The sequence below is a fragment of the Aplidium turbinatum genome, chromosome 17, assembly GCF_918807975.1.
Source record: "Aplidium turbinatum chromosome 17, kaAplTurb1.1, whole genome shotgun sequence".
In the NCBI taxonomy this organism is placed as follows: Eukaryota; Metazoa; Chordata; class Ascidiacea; order Aplousobranchia; family Polyclinidae; genus Aplidium; species Aplidium turbinatum.
Genome location: NC_137488.1, coordinates 20,073,728 through 20,099,896, shown reverse-complemented (window position 1 = coordinate 20,099,896; position 26,169 = coordinate 20,073,728). Strand labels below are relative to the sequence as shown.

Here is a 26,169-nt window from a genome sequence, read left to right as displayed (position 1 = left end):
AGCCTCTTCCTTTTCTTGTTAATGTGGTGCTAAGGAACAGACCGCAGACTACATCATCAGCAACAATTGTAACACCTTCAACCACCTGGCGAAGTGGAAGATCATTCTTAAATGATGAAACCAAAGACTGGGTGCTCTCTAATAGCCTTCCAGTGTAGTCTGGAAACATCGTAAACCTAGGGTGGTAAAAGAACAAACCCTCCGCCCCAGAAGCTCTCACAACGAAGGAGAAGCCATGCCATGATTTAAAGCTCTCTTCAAAGAGCAACTCTGAACGTGTGAGACCAGTTAGTTTGCGTTCAAACCTTTGAGATTACTAGAATCACTCAAGGTCATTTTCCATACTTCACTTCTTAAAAATCTACTTCAATATCTAGTTGATTGTTATTGCATTGTTAGTAACACGACACGTTCGTGTTTTCGCGCTTGCAAAATAAGAACTGCACTGTTTACGAGAGTTTTAAAAAGACAACGTTATCAAACGTTAGGAAAACTAGGAAAGCATGTCAAAGCAAATACAGCAACTGAAAGAATCATACCAAACATTACGATTAACCAAACTTTAAAACCGGTCAAAACGACCTGTCAAGACCTCCTGTGCATAAACTGTCCTATAACTTTGTTGGTTACAATCTTAGGTAAGTTATTCTCAAGGTTGTGACTTCAAGGGTTACAATTTACAAACTTCCCTTTTTCTTCCAGAGTTTTTCTGCAGTTATTCTAAATTCTTTTTAAAAGAAAAAAAAAAACCTACAGAAAAATAGTAGGCTACTTTTTAAACGTAGGCTACCTAACTGCTTCTTTTGAATAACAAATTGAGCAGGTATGTTTTATGATCATCCATGCATTTCTGCATGTTATAAGTGTAGAACAATAGACTGACCGATTATTCTGAAGCTCATTTAAATGATTGTTACGTCATACAGTGCATCCCTATCATCACAACCATCATATTTGTCTTCCGCCAATGCAACCACTATCCCAGACCATGGCATTACAAGTACGGCTTCAAGATTCTTGTTGGAATGCTTGTAGCAATCCTAGGGATCATGATCCTTCAATTTGACGCAGGGGATAACGTTCTCTTTGGAGTAGGTAAGTTATCTACAACAAATTATTTTTGTTTGATATCACTGCATGGCCACCTAAATATACGGCCTGATCTGTCGCATTTTGCAGAAATTTCCAGGTTTTTCTAACTTTGAGCAAACGTTTAAATAAATTTTTCTAAAAATTATATTCTTACGCTTTCTTTATTCTTTTCCCCAGATGACACAATAGGTTTTAACATTCTCACATGATGAAAAATAAAGAAAGTTTGATTTCGAAGATTTTAGTTAGACTGTTAATTTTCAATAACAGTCTGATTTTGCGTTTTTCAACTTGCTTTTTCTCATTTGCTAATGCTTCCCCAAGGCAACAAAAAAGTTTTATGTCCTTAGTAAACCGCAAAAAGTAAAAACATCTCAAAAAATGTCAGTCAAACACTAGCAGTAGCTGTAATCAAAATTTGCAAAATGTGACAAATCAGGCCGCATCTCCAGGTGGCCGTGATCACTGCAATATTTTTTTCCATTTTGGCTGCTTAAAGTAGTTCTGTATTTCCAAAAAAAGTAGTTATTTTCTTTACTGAGATGACACATGCACTGCAGTGTCTCTGTGCGTTTCGTAACTTCTGAAAGCATCAATTGCCGTGAATCTTTTACAAATGTCACTAGATGTCTTGACAAGGTAGTCAAAATTTTAAGTAACTTAGATGATCGAGCGAATTGCCTACAAGAACGACCTCAATAATGATCAAGCGATATCGAACCTGTCCAATTCATCTACAAGATATATCACATCTTTTTCACCGTTACTTAATGCAGCGATGTCTTACTGCCGCATTGAAAGTGCTTGATTAATACCAAATAAAGGGCTCAATGCCCGAGTCGCCGCCGCTGCTCAAGGGTGGTAAAAATGCAGAGCACCTCAATCCTTGAAGTGGCGAAGAAGGTTCAAAAGAAAAGACGAATGATGATTTAATGTAAAGTTTAATGATTGGTATTTTTCATGGATCATTTATGCTTATTAATGACGATTTTTATTGATAATGATGATGATTATTCAGGAAAGCTCATTCAGATGGGAGCTTGGATCATTCTTTCTGTTGCTTTCGGTTTTCGGCCTTTCGCGTCTCGATTGCTTGTTCGAAGCATCATTGTGGGGTCTTTGTTTTATTAGTAAGTTATCTACAAATACGTCAAATAATCTAGAAACACACCAGGAAAGAGGAAACAGGGAGATATTATAAAATAGCAAATGGCACAATATCTATATTGACTATTGTAATTTAAGAAATCGATTCAAAGCAAAGTGGTGGAAGTTCTGCGTATTTACGTGTTATCGAGGATGGTTGCTCACGTGATCAGCTGTAGGCTGTAGCCTGGTGTAGTGTAGGTCCTACTACGCCTGACGTCAATGATTCTATTTAAGGCCAAAACGTTTTTATACAAATCTATTTTTTATTTTCATTTTAATGTAATGCCACATATACACAAAGGTTGAAATTGCAGGATAAACGTAATCAATGTAGCCCACTTGGTTGCGTCTCTATAGACCTTACTTCACACTATATGACTTCTAAAGCGTAATAAGCACAACACACATATGCGATGGCTACAAACCTATGTAAGAACGCACATTGTTATTATCAAGTTTTATATCTACATCGAAATATTCAAATGATGCTCTTATACAAGAACAACAATACTCTACTACTTAAAACCACTTTTGCAGATAAAGCACAAATTTTTCATTTAGCTTCGAAATTCAAATTTGGTTCTAGCCACCAACAATAGGTGAAGCTGATGCAATCAGGCTTTGGTTTAATTTAACAAAAATTGTTTAATTTTTAGTTTCCTGTACCATGGTAAGCCTGGAGTGCTTGGGACTGGCCTGATTAGTCAAGGACTTGCTTTAAAAGTTGGAGGCGCATTTTACGTGGCAGCCCTATTTATGATGCACTGGAGGGCTTGGGCGCGTGTTTCCTATGGGGATATTGTTAAAGGTATATTTAATATCCAAATTCTTGAAAACTACAAGGATGCAGAAATTTGTGACTTTGGACTGGGTTCTAAGGCTGGAATGCCATGTTGTATCTTTAAAAAGTGTTTTGTATTCGCCTATAGCTTTAATCTTGTCACATCCTTAGTCAAGAGAGATGGCAATGAATTCAAAACTCAGCTGTAAGCACAAGAGGGACAGGTGAAAGAGTATGAAGATTGAGATTGATCATACACTTGTAGCCTACTTCTGGTGTAGCCTTTACGATAAATTTAATCATATCATCCAGTGACTACAGGTCGGATGTTCGCTGTTCATACCCTGTTGTTGTACTGGACTATTTAATCACAATCGAACTTGCAAATGACGTCATCGTGGTTGTCATTTAAGTTTTTGAAGTCGAAGTTGTATCCGGTTATTTCCTCGTTGCAACAAGTTCAAATGCAATTCAAATAGCAAACAAATGGTGTCATTAAAAATCCACGCAATGAAAGATTGCCATAAAGCGAAAAATCAAATTAGTTGATACAATCACGTTTTAAAAAAGACTTCTTTTGGCCTTCTTTCAACAGACCAATGTTGTCCTCCGTCTTCCAGAGTAGGAAAATATGTTAAAGTAATTGTTTTTTAAGTAAGTTGCTTTTGATAAAAATAATGTGTTTTTTCTAGGACGTTGGTACGAGATCGCTGGAGCTTTTGGCGCTTCGTTTATCATTGTACACGACTTGATTCTTTTTGTGAATCATTTTTTTATACCTCCGGAAGAAAGCTATCCCTTAGTTGGTGCCCCATTCACTATAGAAGCAGCTTATTACATATCACAACTCTTTATCGCCATCTCGGTTGTGGATGGAAGCAATGTGTTGTGGCCGCAAGAAGTCGCTCAAAGCGATTTAAAGTAAAGACTTAGTATTTTATGATTGGTTTTTTAGGTTGTGTGGTTAAGCCTGTTAATGTGTGGTTAGACTGAATGGTACAGTGAATACCATGCTACTAAAACTACATTTTGTACAGGTATATAGAGATCTCATACGAATGATTGAGCCAGTATCATAATGACATAATTCAAAAATCTATTCGTTCACAATGTAAACTGCACAAGCCTACTGTTAATTTGTTTCTCTGGAACAATAGCAAATTAAACATAGATCTATCTTACTCTAAATATCTGCAGTGATTGCAAAAAGTAGCTACTTGAAGCTATTTTGTATGTCGAATCCTTTTGATTCAACATAATGTATCTATACCCTGACAGAAAAATCGTCATTTTCACATTGATTTCACTACAGGCCAGAGTTTATCAATTTTAGAATTTATTTAACAAAGCGGTACATTTTCCTGGTGTAAAGTAAGCAGCACTACCACAAGGTGGTTGTTTAAACAAAAAATGAATACACCACATTTTTAGTGAATAATAGAAGCAGAATTTGTTGAGTGATCATGGCTTACATAAAATCTGGAAGAGTTGAAACATATTGTTGCTAAATTTCAATGTTTCAGGGCACAAAGATTTCGATCTGCAATGAGCCAGCCTTCAACTTGCTTCAAGCAAATCACCTTCAGCTTCTTGGATTGGTTTTTTGTTTGACGATCGAAACTGATTGTTCCACTGTGAACGCGCAAGAGCTCTTCAACTTCAGTACTGCCAGATGTTAACGTTAATAGAAATGCAACAATGTCAGCAAAACTTTGAACAAACATAAACGAAGTTCAAAACTGGAGTAAACTTATCTGTTTAAAGATTGTTATTTTCGAAAAGATTATTGTTGAACAAAATTGTCTCCTGGAAGCCAGTGAACATACTAGTGATGTAATCATTTTTCATAAATTTTTATCTTTTGTTATGTTTTTGTGGTAACTATGAACATTATTATGATGAAATACTTTCAACCTCCAGTATATCTTCTTAGGCAGATTATAGTTTGTTGTCTTTGCATTTTCTGTTTTTATGATTACTTTACATTTATGGTTGATTGGTCTCTTTTTCTTTACTAAGAGGTTTGACTTATTTCTGTTAATCATTGAGCTGGAAATTCCGCTGCCTCGACGGCAACCTTGCGTGAAGTTAGATCAATCTTTTCATGACGCAATAAACTATTTTGATGCGAAACAAATGCACTACCACTGCACGGAATGGAAAGCAAAGTTGGTACCTCTGGTTCGTGAACCATGCACAGTGCCGTTGCCTAAGGGAGAAAAGGGTCTACTTTAGAGTGAAAACAAAGGTTGGACAGTTTCCTTGTCTGTCTCTGCCCCTGTGCTGACCATAAGGATCTCCTTGCTCTCCAATAATCATGGGTTGGTGTGGTGCTCTCCAGCCGCTCCACCCTCCAAGTGAGCATCCTTAGGCTTGGCTTCATAATTCCTTAGCGAATTCCATTTCGAAGCCATGACACGTTCGCCAGGCAGCACAGACCGAGAATCCATGTCGTCATGGCTCCTGATAACAAAGTCCTTTTCGCTAGAAGCACCTAGCCCTTTGTCGCCACGGTGTAGTTCCTCTTGACAAGAGTTGAAGGCGCTGTGGCTCTCATTTCCAACGAGATTAACAACTGTCTCTGTTTTTGGCGGAAGTGCGCCTTTTGACAGAGGGACATCGCTAGTCACACGGTGAGATACAGATTTCCCACTAACTAAACCCTCCCCCACACCTAATGCCTTATCTGATTCAGGCTTGCAATCGCCCGTCAGAGCATCAACTTTGTTGAGAAAAGATTTAAAATGTCGACGCTCCAGCTCGAAGGCCCGGCGCTCTAAATTTGGTGCCCCGTTTACTATAGAAGCAGCTTATTTCATATCACAACTCTTTATCGCCATCTAGGTTGTGGATGGAAGCAATATGTTATGGCCGCAAGAAGTCGCTCAAAGCGATTTAAAGTAAGGACTTAGTATTTTATGATTAGTTTCTTAGGTTGCGTGTTTAAGGCTGTTAATATGTGGTTAGACTAAGTGGTACAGTGAATACCTGGCGTTGGAGCTGGAAAGCGCGACGCTCCAGTTTTAACTCTCATTCCTTCCATTGGAGAGACAACTCAGCATGGCGCTTATCCATAGTGAGTTCGACAAAATAATGTAAAACTACTACTACAAAGAATTAACAAAATGAAACAGCTACAATACTGTATATCCCTGCAGTGGATGTAGGCTACAGACAAGCCAGACAACATAACAGTGAAAAAAAAAAATAGGGGAATTCCCTTCCGAAATAACCTACGAGGTCAGCTTACAACCAGCAAAGCAAGCTACAACTGATCACAACAGTGAATCAAAAAATTATGTAAGTAGGCAGAGCAGAACCAATTATTGCGCATACAGCCACAATTAACCGAACTAGACTACTGCAACCTCACACAGAAAATTCAATGACTGACATTCAACTCACACAGCAAAAGCAGTCACTACACACATTCACGAATTAATCGTACCGTAGCCAACCAAGGTTCTACGAAAGAAATCAATGATTGATACGATGTAAATGCCATGGGTTGAGTTACTTATTGTATTGGCGACCAATAGTAGCTATGCAGACCGCACATATATCAAACAGAGAGAATGCAATAAAGGGGACTCAACACACAGCAAGACCGAGAGAATTGACAGGGTGTAACCCCACTGACCTGGCAGGACGTTGAACAAGAGGGCTAGTTAAGCACCATCCAAAGTTACAAATTGATGAACTTAGCGCTAGTAATGGACTAGGCCAGCATAGGGTAAGCAGAGGAAAAAGATATAAGATTTACTGAGCAGTAACAGTTATTTTAGTTCCCACGAATCCAGCAGGCAATTACATCTGCAATAATCTATCAGTACAAACCCGATATCAATCAGTTATTGATCCCTTATTCAAATGGAATTATAAACATAGGCTAAGTTGAAAACTGTACTTAGATACTATATAACTTTTACAATAATAAACATTTAAACCCTAAAAAAGCTGCTTTTGAATTTTCCGCCTCGCCATCAAAAAAAAACATCATGGCGATGACGACATCTGGAAATGTGCATAAAGCTTGTTTTGAGAAGGGCAACGCAGTCGACCGAAACTTGCCATGTAAACAAGGGCTATGTAAAAGGTCAGAAAATAGGTATAAGCAATTAGGAATAATCGGGGCTGAGCATGAGATTATGTAACCAACACTTACTACTCAAACACTTCTATTAAAAAAATAACATGAAGAGTAAAACTTGAAATAAAAATAAGAAATTAGTATAAAAATAATTTTTAGTGAATGGAGTTTTAACGTTAAAAGATCCCAGTTTGATTCTCATAGGTACAATTGCTTTGGCGAAATATCACAGCGATGCTGTAAAATTCTGTTGAAGTGTTGACTTACGGAAGATGGATGACTTACGAACAGGAAGACTTCAGAAGGTAATGCCTTTCTTTCAAGGTCCAATGTGCTTACGAAAAGTTTCATCTCTTCTGTAATACAACCGAAGCTCTTGATAGAAACTTAAAGCAAGCTTCAACCACAGACTGAGGCGGAAAGTCAGCCCTTTTTACGACTGCAGACGTTGAATCAGTGTAAAAATGGCTGATTTTCTGTCTGGAGACATCCGCCTCTGCCAACACGAAGCGACAACTCTATTTCCAAAATGATCGACCCACGAAGTCAATAAGTTTCAATAAAATTATGAAAAATAGTTAATTTTGTAAACAAATATTAAAAACAAACTGGTAAAAATTTTAAAAAAGTTTTAAATAAAAATAACTCAGACAGCAAATCAACCGTTTTTTACATTGATTCAACGTCCGCACACGTTGAAAAACGGTTGATTTGTTGTGTGAGAAAGTACATTATCTTAGATTCGTTACTTTTGTACTTAAAAACTTCGATGACAACTAGATTTTCGCTAAAAAGATAATTAAAAACGAGTTATTGACAGCGCAAAATTGAGCCCGGATAACTATTCTCTCATTCAATTTTAAAGATGTGAGTTAGTATACAAGCGTACATATACAACCGTAGTCCAGACTGGGATACCAAGAACGATGAATTGAAAAAGGTAATTCGTATGTCGGGGTCGGCTGAGATAACTTAAACTTGAACCTAATCAAGTTTATTCTCCATCAAGCAAACACAGCGAAAACATCAGCCATGTAGAACTTTATAACTAACAGTTCCTACTGAATGAAAAGGAGGCTATATCAAGACCACAAAGGTTCATCAATTCAGCAGCCACCTTTAGTTCGTCCACCACGTTAGCTCACTGGTTACGCGCCTGGCTCAAGATCAAGCGGTGCTGGTTCGATTCTCGGGGTGTGCGCTTGAGCAACGCACTTTCAGGACTGCTCTCCATTCAGCGGTAACAAGTGAATGGAACAATTCCCCGGCAACAACACTTCAACAATCGGAAAACTTCACTCTTCCAACCTCGGTAACCGGCCCTGCGTCAAGAGCCTTTATAGTCTATAAGTATGCGAAACTACCAGGAATAACCAATCAAGGCTTTGTCAGTCCGAGGATAAAGATTCAAAACCAACCAATCAATAGCCCAAAGTATCTGACATTACTCAGCTCAGCACTTTTCAAACAAAAGGTCACAACACTAAGTGGGCCGTAAATTGTATGGTTGGATTGAAAAAACAAATTAGAAAAATTGCTATTAAAAGAGATACATAATATAGTCATAAAACAATAAATACTACAAAAAGAGGTCAATGTCAAGCAGAGCAAATAACATCGAATATAGTTACTACTCTCGAAAACCTCTACAGCCTGTTTCACCCTAAATGGGGAATCATCACGAGGTCCTTTGTCAGAGGTCTTTGTCAGAGGTCATTCAAAAGAGGACCTTCTATTAATTCCCCTTTTAGGTTGAAACAGGCTGTGGAGGTTTTAGAGAGTAGTAACTAGCCTATATTTGATGTAATATAGTCATGAAAATTTGTTTTCTGACATTGGTTCACAGACCAGAAAAGTTTGAGAAGCCCAGTTACGCCAAAGCTATATTAAACTAATTCAAACAGCTGCAAAGTCCTTTATATAAAAGTGCTTTTAATTTTCCAGATTTTGTCCACCCTGTTGAATAAGGGATGTAATGTCCAGTGTGATTTACTACGCAGCATGCTGTGTGTCCTTTTCACTTCATATCTTTCTAAGCACGAGTTTGTAAGTTCTTCGTTCGGTACTTCTTCTGCCATGTTGTGGCCAAATACCAGGGCACCCGTCTGGTATCTTTTCCAGCCAGCCGATGGATTGTGTTCCATGCTTTTCGAATGGAGTAGGTAAAGTCTATAGCTTCAAGTGTCTCAGTCCATCGCTCTTGGCGTTTAGTGTTGGTGCTGCATCAGGCATCACCTTTCTTAAAGGTATTCAGGTGTTTCAGAGTCATTCAGGTTCTCGTACAGACGTTGACATGTTTTCATCCCAGCATGGTATGTTCTCCTTGTGTTGACCATGAGGAATTGCTTTTTGGGGAAGCAAATCTGTGGTGAAGGCTGCGTGGGTGGCATTGACATCTACATTATTGAATGGAGGCAGTGTACGAACAAGTTTGCTCGCGATGTCAGAGAATTGTTTCTATCTGACCTTTCTAAAATTTCAGCGTCTGACAGCGTTGGGTGGTGTAGGTTGAATCATGAATGATAGGTGCAGGAAAGATTATAGAGGCTACTGAGTTCTCAAATAGACCTGCGTTTTTACACAGTTCACTTTGAAACAGTAATAATGCTATTTCAGTATAGTATTAAACATTCAAGTCGAATGAAAATATTTGGTGTTCAGCAATTGGCAATCAAATTATTTGCCGCGTAAATAATAATCATGCTTTATTTTTCGCCATTGTGACAACATACAGCATACTGCAATCACAGATGCGATAATAGCAGATAACAGGAAGCAGCGAAGGGACATATTAGCCTTTGAGTTAGCAGCTGGTCTCCTTATTTTGGCATGTCATTAAGTGTCTTGTAGGGACACAGCCGCGTGCTTTGAAGCAGTTCACCCATGTTCTTTTCATAGGTCGCGCAGATGTTCTCACCACTCGGCCACACAGTCCCATATAGCAGGCTACGTAGGAAGTTACGAAAACTAATATGGGGACCTTCTTAGAAGTCTTTGACATTACCCAACCTGAAACCAGAGAGGAGGAAAATATTGTTTTAGGGGGATCACATTTAAACAGAGAGTGCTTGCGTTGAAATTGAAACTGTCTAAAATCTAATATCGACCAAAATAAAGCAAAGTTTGTCTTTTTTTGAAGTACAGCATAATTCTAGTAGCATGAAAACTATTGAGCAGGTTGGTAGAACGTAGTCTATTTCCTAAACAAATATTCCCTTAAAAGAAATTAGAAATATAAATTATTTATTTCGTGAATAGATTGTATCTAAAAATACATTCTCATGAAAATGCAATCGAGCGCCGCTAACAATTGCAGGTTTGTCTTGTTTGTCACGGAATATGTCTCGCATAGCAGCGGAAACAGATGGACTCCGTCACAAAACTAAATAGCGTGTTGAATCATTGTATTGTTGGTAACTGATAAAGCAGCAGTTTACATCGAGAAGAATTGTAGCTTTGCCTTCCCAATGGGGAAAGAAGGAATTATGGTAAGTTACATAGGCTAGTGGTCCCGGCAGCAACGTTTTGTTTATATACTTTAAACCAATGTTTCTAGGCGTTAAATCAATGTAAAAAAGACGAAATTTGCTTGGTGGATTAGTATAAACTTTATTATGTTGAAGGTTGAGTTGTAAACTTTGTTATGTTGAACGTTGACTTGTTATGCTTTGCATAAATTATAAGTCTGACATAAAAGAAAAACAAAAACAAATCGTACCTCGAGTTCTAATAAGTTTCTTTTTTGCAAGCGTTGGTAGATAGTATATTTAGTTGTGCCTTGCTGACATGAAATTTAATATCAAGTCAGGTTCCAACGTTATTTCAATATTGAAGCCAATAAGGAATCCAAGGAGCCGAACAAGGCTGTGTGGTAAGCAAACGATACGATACATCGCGTCAAAGTATTCGTTTATTGTTCAGGTGCTACTGCAGAGACGTGACTTGTCGTCCTTCCTGTTCTCAGTATTCATATACTTTTTGCTTATCACAGTCGACATCGTTTACAAAATTGATGCGTCTACCCACATTCAATTGTTTGTCAAGGTGAGATCACAACAGCAGCTTGTAGCTATAGGGAAAGTGGGGCAAAGTAGAATATTGGATTTTTTCGCAAAGTGATATAAACACCGCTACCATTATCGATCATCTTTGACATAATCATGTGACACATTTCCACTCCAAAATTTGTTGAGCGATCGGATTGGGTGTGCTGAGTTATGAATAAATTTCAGGTCTAACATGCTGCTCTATAAGGAGACCCGTTTGAAAATACGTTCGTTTGTTTTTAACCGAGTAGTTAAGCTGTTAAAGTTTAAATTGAATTTGAATCGTTTTTAAGGAGCATCTGAATGCAGGTTAAGCACAAGTTTTGTATTTTTAGAATTTTATTTTTCACTTTTATAGTTAAACTTTGAGGCAAAACGGAGTGTTGCTGATGGGACAAAGAGGAACACCACTCCGCTATGAGGCGCACATGGTTTCAATGTAATTAACTGGATGACGTCATCTAGCCATATGTTGCTTTTGTAGATGGTGTTACTGATATACTTTATTAAAAATGCATGGAGAATCAGCTAAGCCCTATTTATGACATATGCATTTCGCTCTACTACTGTAGAGCATCATTAGTGCTTTATTCAAATAGAATCTTAATCGTTGGCGCCTTATTCACATAGATTCTATTTGAATAAGGCACTAATGATGCTTTACAGTAGTAGAGCGAAATGCATATCCCATAAATTGGGCTGTGTTGATTATCCATGCATTTTTAATAAAAAATACTGAACTGATACTTGATGGAGAATCGCTGGCCTGCTGCTTCGTAGTCAGGAGATCCCCTATCCTTAATGGAACTCAATAAATGTATTACTGATATACTCTATGATAAATTGTAGAAAAAACATGGTTTTTATGTTATCAGCGTAAAACTGCAAATCCCAAGTGGTTTGTAAATGAATTGCAAGCTGCCATACAAGGTATAAAGATACAACAACCACTGTCTTCGAGCTACCGAAGTTTATCACATACCAGAAACAAACGTTTTGCTTTGCCCCAAATGGTGGGAAACAGCAAAACAAACGTTTGATTTTAATATTGTGCGGTAAAATTATTCATATAGAAAGAAGAAATTTGAGATGATATGTGAAGATACTAGACTTGGAGTGTAACGATTATCACTTTAAATAATGCCCGTATCATGCATATAGCGAAAGCTATATGGAATTTTGAAAAGTTCTTCTGCTTTGCCCCTCTTTCTTCTATACCTAAGTAGTTAAACAAGATTTTTGAAACGATTGTAATTTTATTGTAACATTACAAGTCTTTACTTTCTCCTCGCCATGGGAGCCCCTGGGGCCTAAGGTCTATTCTTTTACCACCAAAGATTCATTATGTTCCGGGATTAAAAGCTACGAAAGAGCACAATTAAAGGCTGCGAGAGAGCAAAAAAGTGTAGTACAGATATTGCCCTGTTCTTACACAATTAAATTTAAAAAAAAATGATCAAAACAACCGACTTACTGTTGACTTAATTTAACTATTTACCATCAATCACAAACTTGGGCAAGATCGAATGAAGCGAACTATGGCTGGATGATGTAACCATATAGAAACAAAGCACCTGTGTTTTGATAATTGTTTGCAAACAATCTTTTTTAATCACAGTGTCTCCCATTGTTTTTGCTCATTGTCTATGTTTGCCAAGTGCAAGGATTTTTCTTCAATGAAATCAAATACAATTCCGAAGGATTCAAGATTTTTTTAGGTTTGATTTTATCAACGATGGGCGATGGCATGTTGGTTTATCAAAACGTTGACACAAATTATTTTATCACAGGTAAGCTAAGCATGGTAACTACTTTTTTTATGATTTTTAATATTGTGGCAATGACAGTTTATTAGTTGCGTTTACCATAAGAACAGTTTACCAGGGAAGCAAAATTAATTCTATTTATACATTTACTAATCACATCTAAAATAAACGAAATTACAAATACATGCATTATCATCTTATTGATGTCCATATTGACTCTGAACGGTATTGGCCGCAATAAATGTGCAATGGTGATGTGAGGGTATAACACAAGCATAAATACACGTATTTGTGGCACCAAGCCTCAAACAGCGGGCCACCTTCTGTGCCCTCAGCTTAGCAACCAGTGGTGTAAATGGGACCTTTTAGTATACAACTCCGTCGTAAAGAATTTGCCAATCTGTGGTGTATCAACCAAATTTAGAAGACTCGACAGAAGAAATAATCTTTGTAAAGAAAATTATGAAGAAGATTTTCTTTATTTAATGATTGATAAAAGTTTATACGGCTTTAAAATTAAAAAATATTGATTGCGGGGTGGCACCCCTTCGGCGATCACCTTCGATTTCTTTCATGATTATGACTAGTACGCTGCTATAGAAAGAAATTCCTACGGCACTTCGGCAATGGCTTGCTGAACTGAATTAAAAGTGCCAAGATCAATTTTCGAAGTGGGTCAAACAGCCGCGCACCGCAAGTCTCCAATCAGTTGCATCTCGTAGATGGAATGATTTACAAGCAACAATACCCCAAGTTTAAACTTTGGAAAAAAAATCTACGTCAGAGATTAAAAAAAGAGTTACTGATGAGTCATTGTCAGCCCAGTAATAAATACTTTTTGCAATGAATAACCATGACTGAGTTTAGTGGTTCATTGTCGAGGTTGATCTCGCGATTTTATTGTTGTGTTTTAGGCGCAGCTTTGTTCCTCCTAGCACAAATCGTATACATGAACGCATTTCAATGGAACAAATTTGATTTTCCGACATTATCAATGTGTCTTTTTTTCGTCTTTGCCACAATTTAGTAAGCATTAAATTTCTCACAACTTTGATTCAGATTTGAAAACTAGATAAGATTGTGAATGAAATATTTATAATTGATTATGCCTTGATTAGGTCAATTATGAGGAAACAAGTGTCTAAAAAGGCTACTTTCAGATTTTCAATTGGTTTCCTTATTTATTGATTGATGCTTAATCCCTAACAGTAAACTTTGGTACTGCAAACAAACTTAAAGAATAAAGTATGAAATATGTCTGAAAAAAGTGTGAAGTATTTTATCAGCAAGTTCTCTCACCAGCAACATAACGTATTGTTTCGATGCAGATTTAATGGCACATCAGCATATACAATGTATAGGCTACATAAGCTTGTTGATGGTTATCTGAAGAAGTTATTAACATTTCAAGAAGAGGTTCAAGCGAACCGGTGCAAACCGGTGTATGTAACACCCTATTACTGAGCTTAATTCACCTACAAATTCCAACACAAAGCAAATAGACGAATAACTACAAAGCATTGGCAGATCCATGGGGTAGCGATTGGGGTTATCGCTCTCTGTAAAATACAGAAAACTAACTTTATTCACGATGCATTTTCAAGGTCGGATTTATGTAGATTGTAGACCTATGCATCATTGTTTTTTGTTAAAATCGCTCCCTCCCCTAATGCTACTTGCTGAACGCACACCTTGCAACAAAGAATAAACATTTTTAAACAAATTATTGAGTTTGTGATCTATTCCTTTCAGTGGAATATTTGTGGTACTGGACGTAACACTGAAACCATCTCTGCAATACGTCACATTTTTTTACACTTTGGTGATATATTTGATGGCGTGGAGGTCTTGGGCACGGATAAACATTATGCAGGAAAAAAGTAAGTTGGTATTGCAAAACGCTATTGAAGTAATACGCCGTAAATGGATTTTACTGTAAATACACGATTCTTTGTTTACAAAAGTATCTAATGAGAAAAATTGTCTGACATGCCAAAAACATATAGCAAACTTTAAACTATTTAGAACTAAAATATTTCAAAAGTATAAAACACCACGTTTCGACTGATGCTGTTTTGAGCAAGTTTCTCAACAAAAAACTTTTTTTCGGGTGCTTTTTAATATCCACGTAATTTCGTCTTCTAAATTAAAAGCACAACGGCTCAAATTTCAGAACTAAGATAGTGGAAAATTAAGAAGTGCAAATATGTTATATATTGCCACGCTCTTCAAAGATCGACTGATCGTTGAGACAGTTTTTATTCAAAACAAAGAGTCTCATTTTGTTTATTCAGTTGAGATTTGTTTCAATTCGAGTAAGTTTTATTTTTGAACAGTCACTTCTCTCTTCAGCAATAAAAAGTCCTAATTGCAGAAATCAAGTTGTGTTTTTACTAAAGCTATGTTTTAAATATCTTTACATAATGAACAATTGAACATCCATTGATTTTATTTTTGGGCGTGCTGACACTTTCTACGATGTAATAGTGTTACTGTTCTTTAATGTGACGTCAATCCAATGTTACGTCAAACATGACGTAAGTTGTATACCTTTGTCATAAGATATTACCCTTCTAGTAACCTCGATAACGTCATAGAAAACTTGAATAGAAAATTTATTTGAATCTTGGTTTTGGGACAGAATACAATTTTTATTTGATGATTTTATTGTTTGGTGTCATCCGTATACATGGACCCAAATAAGCTTTAAATCTACAATTTTTCTAACATCGAGAAACCAAAACGGAGGTTAAGTGGCATCAGAAGCACTTTATTACTCATGAGTACACTTTATTACTCATGAGTACACTTTACTACTCATGAGTACACTTTATTACTCATGAGTACACTTTATTACTCATGAGTACACTTTATTACTCATGAGTACACTTTATTATGTTTTCCAGATGACATCCTGCATGTGTACGCTGCCATTGGATCACTCAGCTTCGTTGTGTCTGATACGTTGCTAGCTATCAACAAATTTGCTTTCCCAGTACGTGGTGCATCCTACACTATCATGGCTACTTATTATATTGCGCAGTTCTTTATAGCCATATCTACTCCTGAGAGTAGCATTGCTGCAAATATCAGGAAAAAAACAAACTGATAAATGCATTGCTACGTTTAATGCTGCTTTCTTTAAAACTGTGAGCTAGTTTTCACTTACTGTACGTAACACTAAATGTAAAAAAGGTGTTATTCTAAATTTAGAAAATTTGATAACTTGTTACAATAACTCCTTTTTTTTCAAGTTGTATTAATTACTATGCAGTAGAGATCCTTTAATTTTTTAATACAGCAACAAGATTTGGTGATTTGATATTGCAGACGGAGAACTGCTGAAAAGTCGTTTTGAGATCTCGAAATAAAATACTCAAAACGATGTGCGCTAAAAAAAAAAAAAAACAGTTGTCATTTGTCAAATACGAAGCCTCAGTTTATTGGTTTTCATTTCTGACCATCACAGCAAAAACAACACATGTCAACATGGCGTATAGTTTTAAAAGCTTCTGTACAGACCGCCTTGTAATATGCAAGTCTTTGTAGACGATGACGCACCAGGCAGTGGCTAACCGAGAGATGCCCTGATATATATCGACATGAGAGAAGTAAAGATCTACATAAAGATAGAAGCGAAATTCTAATGTAGGCTACTCCCAAAATTCTAATGTGGGCTACTGCTTTTACTTCAAAACCTTTTGAAAACTCTGAAAGATGTTTGGAAGAGAGTTCATTATGGCTACCATAAACGCATCGAACTAAGCAGTACAGCCGGAGTTAGCAGCAGTTTGGAAATTCAAAATAAAGGTATAAATTCAACGTTTTCGGAGCAGTTCTATGCTCCTGTCAGGCAATAGCAATTCAACTATATCTGACAAAAACATGGCAGAAGAAACTAAATTTATGACTCTACAATACTGAACCTTCAAGCAATAGGCCTACCTCTGAAACAGCAAAGCTTAACATCTGACCTGAATAATAACAAGTCAAAGCCACACTATTAGGCAAGGAACGGACGAGTCTCTTAAATAATAATAATCTTATTATTTATACAGGTGTAGTTAAACTTTTTTTCTGTTGAGGTTTTATGATAAAAAAAATATTAGGCCTATTGGATGTCAGGCCGAAAGATTTGAGGAAAGCGTGATTGTAATATTCTCCTAGGCATTATGCTTCATCATGGCGAATAAATCATTCAGTCGCAAAGCTCATTGAAATTTCATGTTTCCAGGCCACCCCAACGCATTGACCATCTTGTAATAATTGCCTACATACTAAATCATCAGTATGCATAGATATTGGTAACCTATAACTGGATTAGTTATTGTTATAACAAAGCTAGTAGGCTACTGTGAAACTGTGTATGTGAAACTACCAGAAATAACTTTATCAAAGGCTTTGTCAGTCCGAGGATAAAGATTCAAAACCAAACCACCAATGTAAACATTTTATAGAAAAATATGACAAAGAGCCTACGCTCATAAAACAGCGACCAAACAGATGTAAAAATAAATTAGCCTGAATGTGATGCTGAGTAGTGGCATTGCCACAGGTACGTATGAGTACAAACTATACCCAACGGAGCATCAGGGCAATAATTATGCTAATTCCTCTTTGTTGCTTACTGTATAATTTTTGTAAAATTTGTGGTGGGTAGACTACTATCAATTCAAGCCTAAATGGTATTTTACTGAGCTAAAGTATTTACTAAAATAAAAAATTTAAAAATTATTTTTTAAAAGTTAGTTTTTGTCATAAATGATGGTAGTCTACTGCGTTACTTCATGCATCAATTGCTCCCATATTTAGTATGTTTTGTGTTTTGGACCTCATATGCCCAAGTTTTGGGTTTCTTATGCCAATACATTGTATCTATAATGCACATGTTTTAAATCTTCTGTGCCCAAGTTATGGATCAATCATGCCCATGTTTTGAATATCCCATGCCCACGTTTTGGATTTTTCATGCTGCCCATGTTTGGATCTCCCATGCCAATGCACTTGCTCGACAAACCCATCAACAACGCCTTGCGTATTGTATTGGGATGCCTGAAACTTACACCTACTGAGTTTTTACCAGTTCTTTCAGGCATCGCCCGTGCTGAGCTTCGCCGCAGAGCTAACACACTCTCCCTGGCTCGCCGGTCACTGGAGCCACACCATGCGCTCTACAGCTACATCACCAGATCGTTAATAAAGAAACGCCTCAAATCCAGAAATCGCTTTGTTGCTTCACAATCCTTGCTGGAGCACAACACCAGTGCTTCATCCTGGATCACCAATACCTGGCAAGAAGAGTGGACACACAACACCTCCAGACTTCACACCTTTGTCCCCGACGCTGGACCCATGCCACCAGGAAAGGAGCTCAGCCGACCTGCCTGGGTACGGCTGAATTGCCTCCCCACGGGTGTTGGGCGCTTTGCATCCTTGATGCACAAATGGGGCCTATCAACATCTGCGGCATGCAGCTGTGGTGCAGAGGAACAGACAGCAGACCACATCCTCTATCACTGCCAGACATTTACTCCACCAAGAGCAGTTGGCCTCTCAACGCTGGAAGACTCCACAATCAAGTGGCTGCCTGAAGATTGCCCGGACATTTGACCCCAATGAAACGTAGTCCAAAAACCAACCTCTCATACGAAAGAAGAAGATCTGTTATTTCCATACTTTGGTTCTCTTATGCCCAGATTTTGGATCTCTTACAAACATGCATTGGATCTTCGAGACCTAAATTTGGATCACTGATGCCCATGCTTTAGATTCCTTATGCCCTAGTTCTAGATCTCCCATGCCTATGTTTTAGATATCTTATTTCCATATTTTGGATCTCCCAATTTGATTCTTCGTGACGTCACAGGTGTTGTTATCAATCTGCTTGGTTTCCATTTGGACGTTGAGGCTTTGTGGTAACTGATGGAGGTAGCACTTCATAATTCTGAGGGTTTTTTTGCAGATTAAATTAAGGTTATAATATTTAATACCTTTTCAGGTATTACCGATTTATTGCTTTTGCATATTTTTCAGGACCTTCTGATGTTCATGTTCGTTTCACCCTTTTAGGGTGAAACAGGCTGTAGAGGTTTTAGAAAGTAGTAACCATATCTGATGTATTTTAGTTATCCTATGCCCGAGTTTAGATCTTTGCTGCCATGGTTTGGATCTCCTAAACTCAAGTTTCGAATCTCTTATGATCATGTTTAGGATCTTCTATGCACAAGTTTATCTCAACCGATGGGATGACGCATCAGATAAAAGCTTTTGCTTTCTCATCATGCAATGCTGGTTCGACTCCCGACTTGACCTGGTTGTTTTAAAACACCGCTCACCTCTCCAGAGTTCAACTTCCTTCATTTTCTCACATGTACAAAGATCCCTTAACGTTTTTACCACTGGCTCAATCTATTTGTTCACCTAGGCTAGAATGAACGACTTGCTCAAATGCTGCAGTCGCAGTGTCGGGCAATAATGGCGGCTTTCACTTGCAACATAATTCGATGCAATACTGTACAATCTGATTTGTTGTTAAAGTAAGGAAGTATGTCTTCCCACACACCACTTCTTCGTTGCAACGTAGCTGGAAATCTTCCTTCTTTTTTGCGACCCAAGATCATGTTAAGAGCCCGTATGTTTTTGAACGGTCAAAAACGAAAAAAAAAAACATCGCATATTCGGTTGAGTTTTATTGTTTTTTAGTGGTCTCTTAATTGTTTGTAGCAGCCCAGCCTGTCATTTGTACCCACCCAAATCGTTCTTTCAGCAGCCCTGCATAGGCTATGCCTTATCTACTTTTCAACAACAATTCAGCAGAGTTATGATATAAAATTCTTGAAACATCGTATACTTTCTGCTTGTTTGTTACAGTTGCAAATAGAAAATGTAGTGAGCGTATAACTTGACCATGACCGTAGCAACATTACCAAATTGGTTGCAGAAAATACAAGTGTAAATATTGTACATGATGAACTGAGTTATAAGCAAGTAGGACAGGATAAGGAAATAACAAGATGCAAAACAATTTAAAATTATGATTTACTTTATGCAACCGAAACTGATTTAATTCAATTTACATTTTCTTTGTATGAATGCAAACAGGAAGAAATGATACAATGACAATGCAGAAACAAAACTAAAAAAAAAAAGAAATGCGACAAAACTACAATGGTAGTGTAAACGCGCTTATCATTTAAGCCAAAAAGTTATAAGTACTGTAGACAAAACAACAAATTTAGCAAGGCCACCTAACGTTTCTAAGAGATGAATTTGCAGAAACAATCAGGCATTTCTAGATCAAGTTGGTGCATGGATTGTTATTATAATTGACATGCAATATAACGATTGTTTCATCACAGACAGTCAGATAACGAAAACATTATAAAATGGCAGCATTAAAGTTTGAAGGAGGTTCATAGAGTTTTTACACAAGTTTCAATAATCTTCCTGATTGAGAACGTCACCTACCGGACGTTCTATTTCAGTTTTATTGGCCACTTGATTATCGGCTTTTGTAACGTTTGCCTTGTTTTCCACAGGAACTAATCTGATTCGTTTCTTTCTTGGCCGTAAACTTTCCCATACAGACGTGAAATAAGTAACAGTTTGATTAAGATCTTTTCCAGGTATTAAGTCCACTTTTGAAAGTGTTGCATTTAAATGGTACGCGCTAGTTTTCTTTCCCACTAAGTGGTCGTTTGGGCCCAAACGTAAGCCCCCTTTACATTGGTGCCACCTCATACGGAATGAATATTTTAGATTTTTAGACAACCCAAGGTGGTACACGAAAGGTTCCCTGTGTCTTCTGTATCTGCCTTTCATACCTTGGTACCCACGTGGTACGATATTGCTTGTAGAGTTGTATTTCTTTTGCCGCAAAATGCCAGTAATGAGCACATCTTCCAAATGCATCCGTGTGTAATTTGTAATTTCAGATGTCTGGTAAATCTCAGTTAGAATCCGAAAAGGCCATATTGTCATGCCTCCATGGCAGAATACAGGGTATACATCGCCAGAATATGTGTCCATAGATACACCCCACTTAAAATGTTCCTTTCTAAAAGAGCAATAGATTTGTCAGAAATAATCTACCAACCATAAAAAATGACAATAAGTAGGTAGGCTTGCATCTAAGTTGTAGCATTCTTAGCACAAAGGTAGTAATGCTGTCACTTGAAATACCAAGGATAATTGCATTCAGTTGCCCTTTTTCCTTATTTCTCTCAGAGTGTTTAACACTTACTTATATTAATGGCATGTAGCGCATTCTTTTGTTAACAAAAATATAACATGAATCTCAGGCCTACTTATTTTGAAGGGATTGATATTTTTTAGAAACGTTCTTTTTAATTTGCAATCAGTAAAAAATAATTATGACATTTCTGTAATGTACCACTTGAGTTTGTTTGCGTATTGATGAAAAGTTGATTGGTGAATGATATCAGTTCTAGGTGGCCTACCTGATTGGTGAGTGGCCTCTGTCGTAGATGTACCCACAATGCATCTTGTTTTTCATGGCTTGCTTATTTGAGAAAAAGTAATCAAAAATAACAGGAATGTTTGGAGCACAATCATCATCGGTGGTGATGTAAAAGTCACTGACGTCACCAAGATGATACGTCACCCATTGAAAACTAGCTAAGACCTACGCAGCAAAAATACATCATTAAGATTTTTCTCTCAGTTGTAGCCTGCATGTAAAGTTTTAGGTTTGGTTATGTAGTTAAACTGATCACATCAAAAACAGGCGTCAATGTAGCAAACAAATAGGATTCAAATTATAACACATGTTTAAAGTATGTAGAAATTACTCTTTTAAACATAACAAATCGTTTTCAATGATAGACGTGATATACAGTATAGTTGCTAAAGGTGATTCACAATGAATGGAAATTTTAACTCTGATTTGGTTCAGCCGACCACTTTCAGCAATTTGCCTGTAGTCCAAAAACCTTGTGGTACCTAATATCAAAACCAAAATTATTGTGGTTGAATTTTAGGTGAGGAGTTGGGAAGTCTGCTCCTTCAGGCTCTCAAGACTACGTCCCTGATTTTAGGTCTGGCTAGAAATCAATAAGATAGAGTTCGAATCTATGATGCTTTGTTTTTAATTCTCAGTTTTAATTTTTGATGAAATTTCTTAACATACCAATTAACTCACTTTTTGTGGGAGGCTGAAATAATCATCTTTGACGTCACTTTGTAAGATGTCCCCATAAAGCAAACTCTCTCGCTCAAGAAGCTGCTGTTCTTCTTTGGACCGGGTGAGTCCCACAAGAAAGATGATTCCAAATCTAGAAAAGTTTAAAAGAGTTAATTACTTGCCCTGTTTTACATTTCTGAAGGTTTACAATTCAGAAAATTAAATAATTTCTTACGGTGCAAAAAGTGGTTTGGTAACAAAATTAATTGGTTTCATATCTTTTGACATATAAACATCGTAATTTTTTCATGGTTAAGTTTGTTTCGAGCGCATAAAAAGTTTAATTTTTTTTTTTTGTGAAATTGAGCAAAGTAGTTCATAACCTATGGGGTGCGCCTAAAAGTTGAATCGAAGAGCGACTGGATTTAGTGTCAAAGCTTTTGAATGTAAGAGAAGTGCAAGGATTCTAAACGATGTGTAATCACAAGTGGGCCTTGAAAATCATCTCAGCAAACAAAAAGTGAGTTTTTGCCACAACGAACATGAATTGAGAAAAATTGACTTAGCATAATATTGGATGAAGTTATGACGTAACAATCACCTTTGATTGTTGATGTCCACGACCGATCCCCAAGTTTGCCGGATGAGGAATCTCCTTTCCACTAGAGGACAGGCTGATTTTACCAGAAACGTCATAAAATATCGGCCAGTAATGTTTTTCAGACTCTTCAAGTATTTCCATGGTCTGGAAACGAAGCAGTGTCAGTAGCCAATAAAATTTAAAAAAAAATTAATTTAGAGCTCATAATTTTTAGTCCAATTTCATAACGATTACAAAGATATGACCTATACGGATTCAGTGTTTGGAGGTGTATCAATGTAATCTTTGAAATTCTTCTGAGTATAGAATGATGAGACTCGAAACCTTAGCCCGAGCTATAACGTTCAGATAATGTTTCTGGTTTCAAAAAAGGTTGAAGATATTTAGCGAACTCAATTGCAGCCCTGTTAAAGCAAATAAATTAAAAGCTGCATGTGCAACTGGAGAGAATACATTATAGCAAGCCGCAAGCATAGCATAGTTGCGCGCACGCATTTGATTAGGACTACTTTTACTCTAGCAATGTCTTCGTGATTTTTTAAATATGTATTCTGCATTTTACCATCATGTTGTTTCTTGTTTGTACCAAAAGCATGAAATTACTTATAAATACATTTTGTAACAAAGCAGGTTATATGCTTCTGAGTTAAAGTTTTTACTTTAACTTTTATCTCTAAAAAAAAACTTTATTGAGCGTTCCGAATCTGTCCTTACTGTAATGGAAATACCACTGCTGGCTTCACTGGCGGAAAGTTTCTAAGATATTTTTCTGGAAGTTGTTTGAAAAGTTTTATCTTTTTAGGCTTTTCCGGTTCTCTGAAAAAATAAATTAAGTAAGCGGAATAGTTTCATGAAAATAATATAGTCTAGACCAGGGGTCACCAACCTTTTTTGCATGCGGGCCACTTTGGCACTAAGGAGAGCTGTGGCGGGCCGCACTAATAAAATTTTAGGTAGGTTGACTCTTATGCTAGAAAAGAACGCATTTCGTACCCAGTATCCAGCGTAACATGTTGTTCATATTTATGTTAGAGTACCGCAGCAACAAAATTAATCGAACAACGCTATTGCCAGGCCAAGCTCCTTTTACAACACTTTTGACTTTTTTAACAATGCCTAATAAACGAGGCCACTTGTTTTGTGTTTGTTTTTTTGTTTTTCATATCTTTATCCTGCATTGCGGGAAAGCGGACTTGAGCGCTATGCATCGGTGTACGCCTTCCGACGTACACCTGACCCACGCTGCAGCCGACTGCAATGTCTGTTTCCGGTTGTCTACTCATGACTTAAATTTGGTACTACCCATTACTCGAAATCGATCACTGGGTAGAGGCAATTATCGTAAAGTTTATTGCCCAGAGAAACAACAGCAAGTGCGGGTGGCTGGAGTCGAACATGCAGGCTCTCGACTGCGAGCCCAACGCGCTAACCACTCGGCCACTGCCTTTTGCGCACTTGTAACGAGGCAAGCGGTTTCATCAGAATATTCATCGCCAAGCAAGAGTAGTGTTGTCACTTCGCTTCACAAAAGATATCTTGCAATTAACAATTTCAGTAAACAAGGAAATGTTTGACACATTGCAATATAGGCAACAATAGTGACCGGCAAACATACCAGCGAAAAATAGGCTCCAATAACAAGGAGATAGAAACCAGGCACCATGAAACAAACGCTTGTGGAAATCACCGAAAAATCATAATTCTATCGTAATTCATGAACAGTCTTTCCTCTAAAAAAGCAATGAGTTGGTTTTTCATCCTTTTTGTGAGAGTCTATAAAACCGTCTTTCTTTTATTATAGACAACTGTCACTTGCGATGCTTATCAGCGCGGCAAGAATTTGTTGATTAACAACATTTTGCAATCTTCGGCAGTGCATGCTTCGGCAATACATGCTTCGACAATAATAAAATTGGGACGATACAAAGAAGATTAGCATGGTCCCTGCGCAAGGATGACACGCAAAATCGTGAAGCGTTCCATATTTCTTAAAAAAATAACATTTTGCAGTACTAAGCTAAATATTTTCATAATACAATCAGAAAAAGTCTTTAAATTTATATATAATATTTTGCCAATTTATTATAACTTGAGTTGGCAGACCGATCTATTTTGCCAACAAAAACTTGCATAAAGAGAACACTGCTCGTGAAACACAATAATGATGAAACGCACACTAGTGTTTACATGACATTTGCAAACTTAAAATAAGCAACCCTATGCTCACGGACATTTTCGAACTTCAAAAACAGACATTTTAATCAACCACTGGGACAGTGTGGCTGGACATCGCATTGGAATAGCTTTAAGCAACCCCCACCTAGAACAACAATCTGATTGGTCGGTCGGTGGAATCGTATGCAAAGCGAAAATATGCTTCCCGGAAAGTATTTTTTGCCTTCGTGCTCTTTAACTCCTCAAGAAAAGTATTTTTGGTTATACTTGTACGCTGATACCTTTCACGGGCCGCAGTGATACAGCGTGGCGGGCCGCATGCGGCCCGCGGGCCACCAGTTGGGGACCCCTGGTCTAGACATTTACTCAAAACATAAAGAGCCCAAAGTGTAGATGTTAAACTCATGTTCAGCAAACGTTTCGAAAGATGAACTATGTTTATCTTCAGTGCTATAAATGCACATTTAGCTATAGCTCTTTATATTTTGATTAGATTAACCAGGCGGTCCAACCATTTTGCTTCCAAGATAGACAACTTTACGTATTCTTCCGTTTTAAGACGTTCAGTACAGAAGTCAAATGTTTATAAAACTTTAACCAGGTAAAATTAAACTTAAGTAAAGGAAACAGAAGTATAAAGACCCACTTTTGAATGGAAAGGTTCAAGGACTTCAATATAATTGGTTCAGCTTGAGGCATAATTTCTCTTATCAAGTTTGTTTTTGCTTCGTATGTCATAGTCCTCCTTTCTCTCATGCAATTCATCATCAGGTCACGTGCATTGAAGCCGAAAATCACACCTAGCACGAACGCAACACATAATTGCACGAGGAAAGTTATGAAGTTGATGGAGATATCTTTTCGTCGAGTTGGGGTAGTGTTTAGATATTTGAAACGCCGACGCATATCTTGGGACTCTTCTTTATCATGGTAGGCCTACTTTATGCCAACAATTTGCGCAAAAGAATTTAATAATGTAAACCTAAAAAATGTAAAAAAAAAGAAGAATAAAAATGTCAGTTTGCGATAACTATAAGCTGCCTGTGCTTCGCTATTCTTTCAATAATGAGGATAGTTATTATCATAGCCTCCAAAGTGATGTGGCTTAACTGCATCAGAATGGGGAGTGTCAGCTTCATCTTGCGAGTGTGGCACTGAAGAACAACAGAACATATCATGCAAGCATCGACAGCGTGACATGGTCAAGAAAATACATTAAGCTTGGATGTGGCTAGATAGATTATCGAAAAACAACTCAACTATTTGTCACAGCTACAATTGTCCTGTATCTGCACACAACGATTCAAGGATATGATTGGTCAAAGCT

General features: G+C 37.3%; 3 protein-coding genes and 1 non-coding gene across 5 annotated transcripts; 3 read left to right on the top strand and 1 right to left on the bottom strand.

Moving 5' to 3' along the window:
• The first annotated feature begins 1,006 nt into the window (after positions 1 to 1,006).
• Positions 1,007 to 5,126, top strand: LOC145786067 (uncharacterized). Its single transcript, XM_082597709.1, has 5 exons — positions 1,007 to 1,095; positions 2,111 to 2,222; positions 2,898 to 3,049; positions 3,715 to 3,943; positions 4,546 to 5,126. Exons 1-5 carry the CDS (start codon positions 1,026 to 1,028, stop codon positions 4,631 to 4,633), a joined length of 651 nt encoding a protein of 216 aa, XP_082453835.1. The 5' UTR covers positions 1,007 to 1,025; the 3' UTR covers positions 4,634 to 5,126.
• A 5,317-nt stretch (positions 5,127 to 10,443) lies between these two features.
• LOC145786964 (lysoplasmalogenase TMEM86A-like) lies at positions 10,444 to 16,311 on the top strand. Its single transcript, XM_082598713.1, has 6 exons — positions 10,444 to 10,600; positions 11,034 to 11,156; positions 12,777 to 12,948; positions 13,839 to 13,950; positions 14,677 to 14,804; positions 15,831 to 16,311. The coding sequence occupies exons 1-6, from the start codon at positions 10,580 to 10,582 to the stop codon at positions 16,031 to 16,033; spliced, it is 759 nt and encodes a 252-aa protein (XP_082454839.1). The 5' UTR covers positions 10,444 to 10,579; the 3' UTR covers positions 16,034 to 16,311.
• Positions 16,312 to 19,786: 3,475 nt separating this feature from the next.
• LOC145786763 (N-acetyllactosaminide beta-1,3-N-acetylglucosaminyltransferase 2-like) lies at positions 19,787 to 25,960 on the bottom strand. Of its 2 annotated transcripts, XM_082598497.1 has the most exons (6): positions 25,489 to 25,960; positions 23,382 to 23,483; positions 22,668 to 22,811; positions 22,085 to 22,217; positions 21,384 to 21,568; positions 19,787 to 20,980 (listed from the first exon to the last, which is right to left on the bottom strand). In XM_082598497.1, the coding sequence occupies exons 1-6, from the start codon at positions 25,746 to 25,748 to the stop codon at positions 20,359 to 20,361; spliced, it is 1,446 nt and encodes a 481-aa protein (XP_082454623.1). In that variant the 5' UTR covers positions 25,749 to 25,960; the 3' UTR covers positions 19,787 to 20,358. The 2 variants fall into 2 exon arrangements, with proteins under 2 accessions (XP_082454623.1, XP_082454624.1); XM_082598498.1 differs by lacking the exon at positions 23,382 to 23,483.
• Positions 24,550 to 24,656, top strand: LOC145787032 (U6 spliceosomal RNA). Its single transcript, XR_014291353.1, has one exon. It is a non-coding gene; the product is annotated as a U6 spliceosomal RNA (small nuclear RNA).
• Positions 25,961 to 26,169: the final 209 nt, after the last annotated feature.

Bases quoted from the DNA above. Each gene is read 5' to 3' on its own strand.
- LOC145786067 (XM_082597709.1), top strand. From the start codon at position 1,026: ATGCTTGTAGCAATCCTAGGGATCATGATCCTTCAATTTGACGCAGGG. The intron at 2,223-2,897 runs GTAAGTTATCTA...TTTAATTTTTAG, and splicing joins GTGGGGTCTTTGTTTTATTA to TTTCCTGTACCATGGTAAGC. The intron at 3,050-3,714 runs GTATATTTAATA...TGTTTTTTCTAG, and splicing joins CTATGGGGATATTGTTAAAG to GACGTTGGTACGAGATCGCT.
- LOC145786964 (XM_082598713.1), top strand. From the start codon at position 10,580: ATGGGGAAAGAAGGAATTATG. The intron at 12,949-13,838 runs GTAAGCTAAGCA...GTTGTGTTTTAG, and splicing joins CACAAATTATTTTATCACAG to GCGCAGCTTTGTTCCTCCTA. The intron at 13,951-14,676 runs GTAAGCATTAAA...TATTCCTTTCAG, and splicing joins TTCGTCTTTGCCACAATTTA to TGGAATATTTGTGGTACTGG.
- LOC145786763 (XM_082598497.1), bottom strand. From the start codon at position 25,748: ATGCGTCGGCGTTTCAAATATCTAAACACTACCCCAACTCGACGAAAA. The intron at 23,484-25,488 runs GTGGGTCTTTAT...TTATTTTTTCAG, and splicing joins TTGAACCTTTCCATTCAAAA to AGAACCGGAAAAGCCTAAAA. The intron at 22,218-22,667 runs GTGATTGTTACG...AAACTTTTCTAG, and splicing joins GTGGACATCAACAATCAAAG to ATTTGGAATCATCTTTCTTG.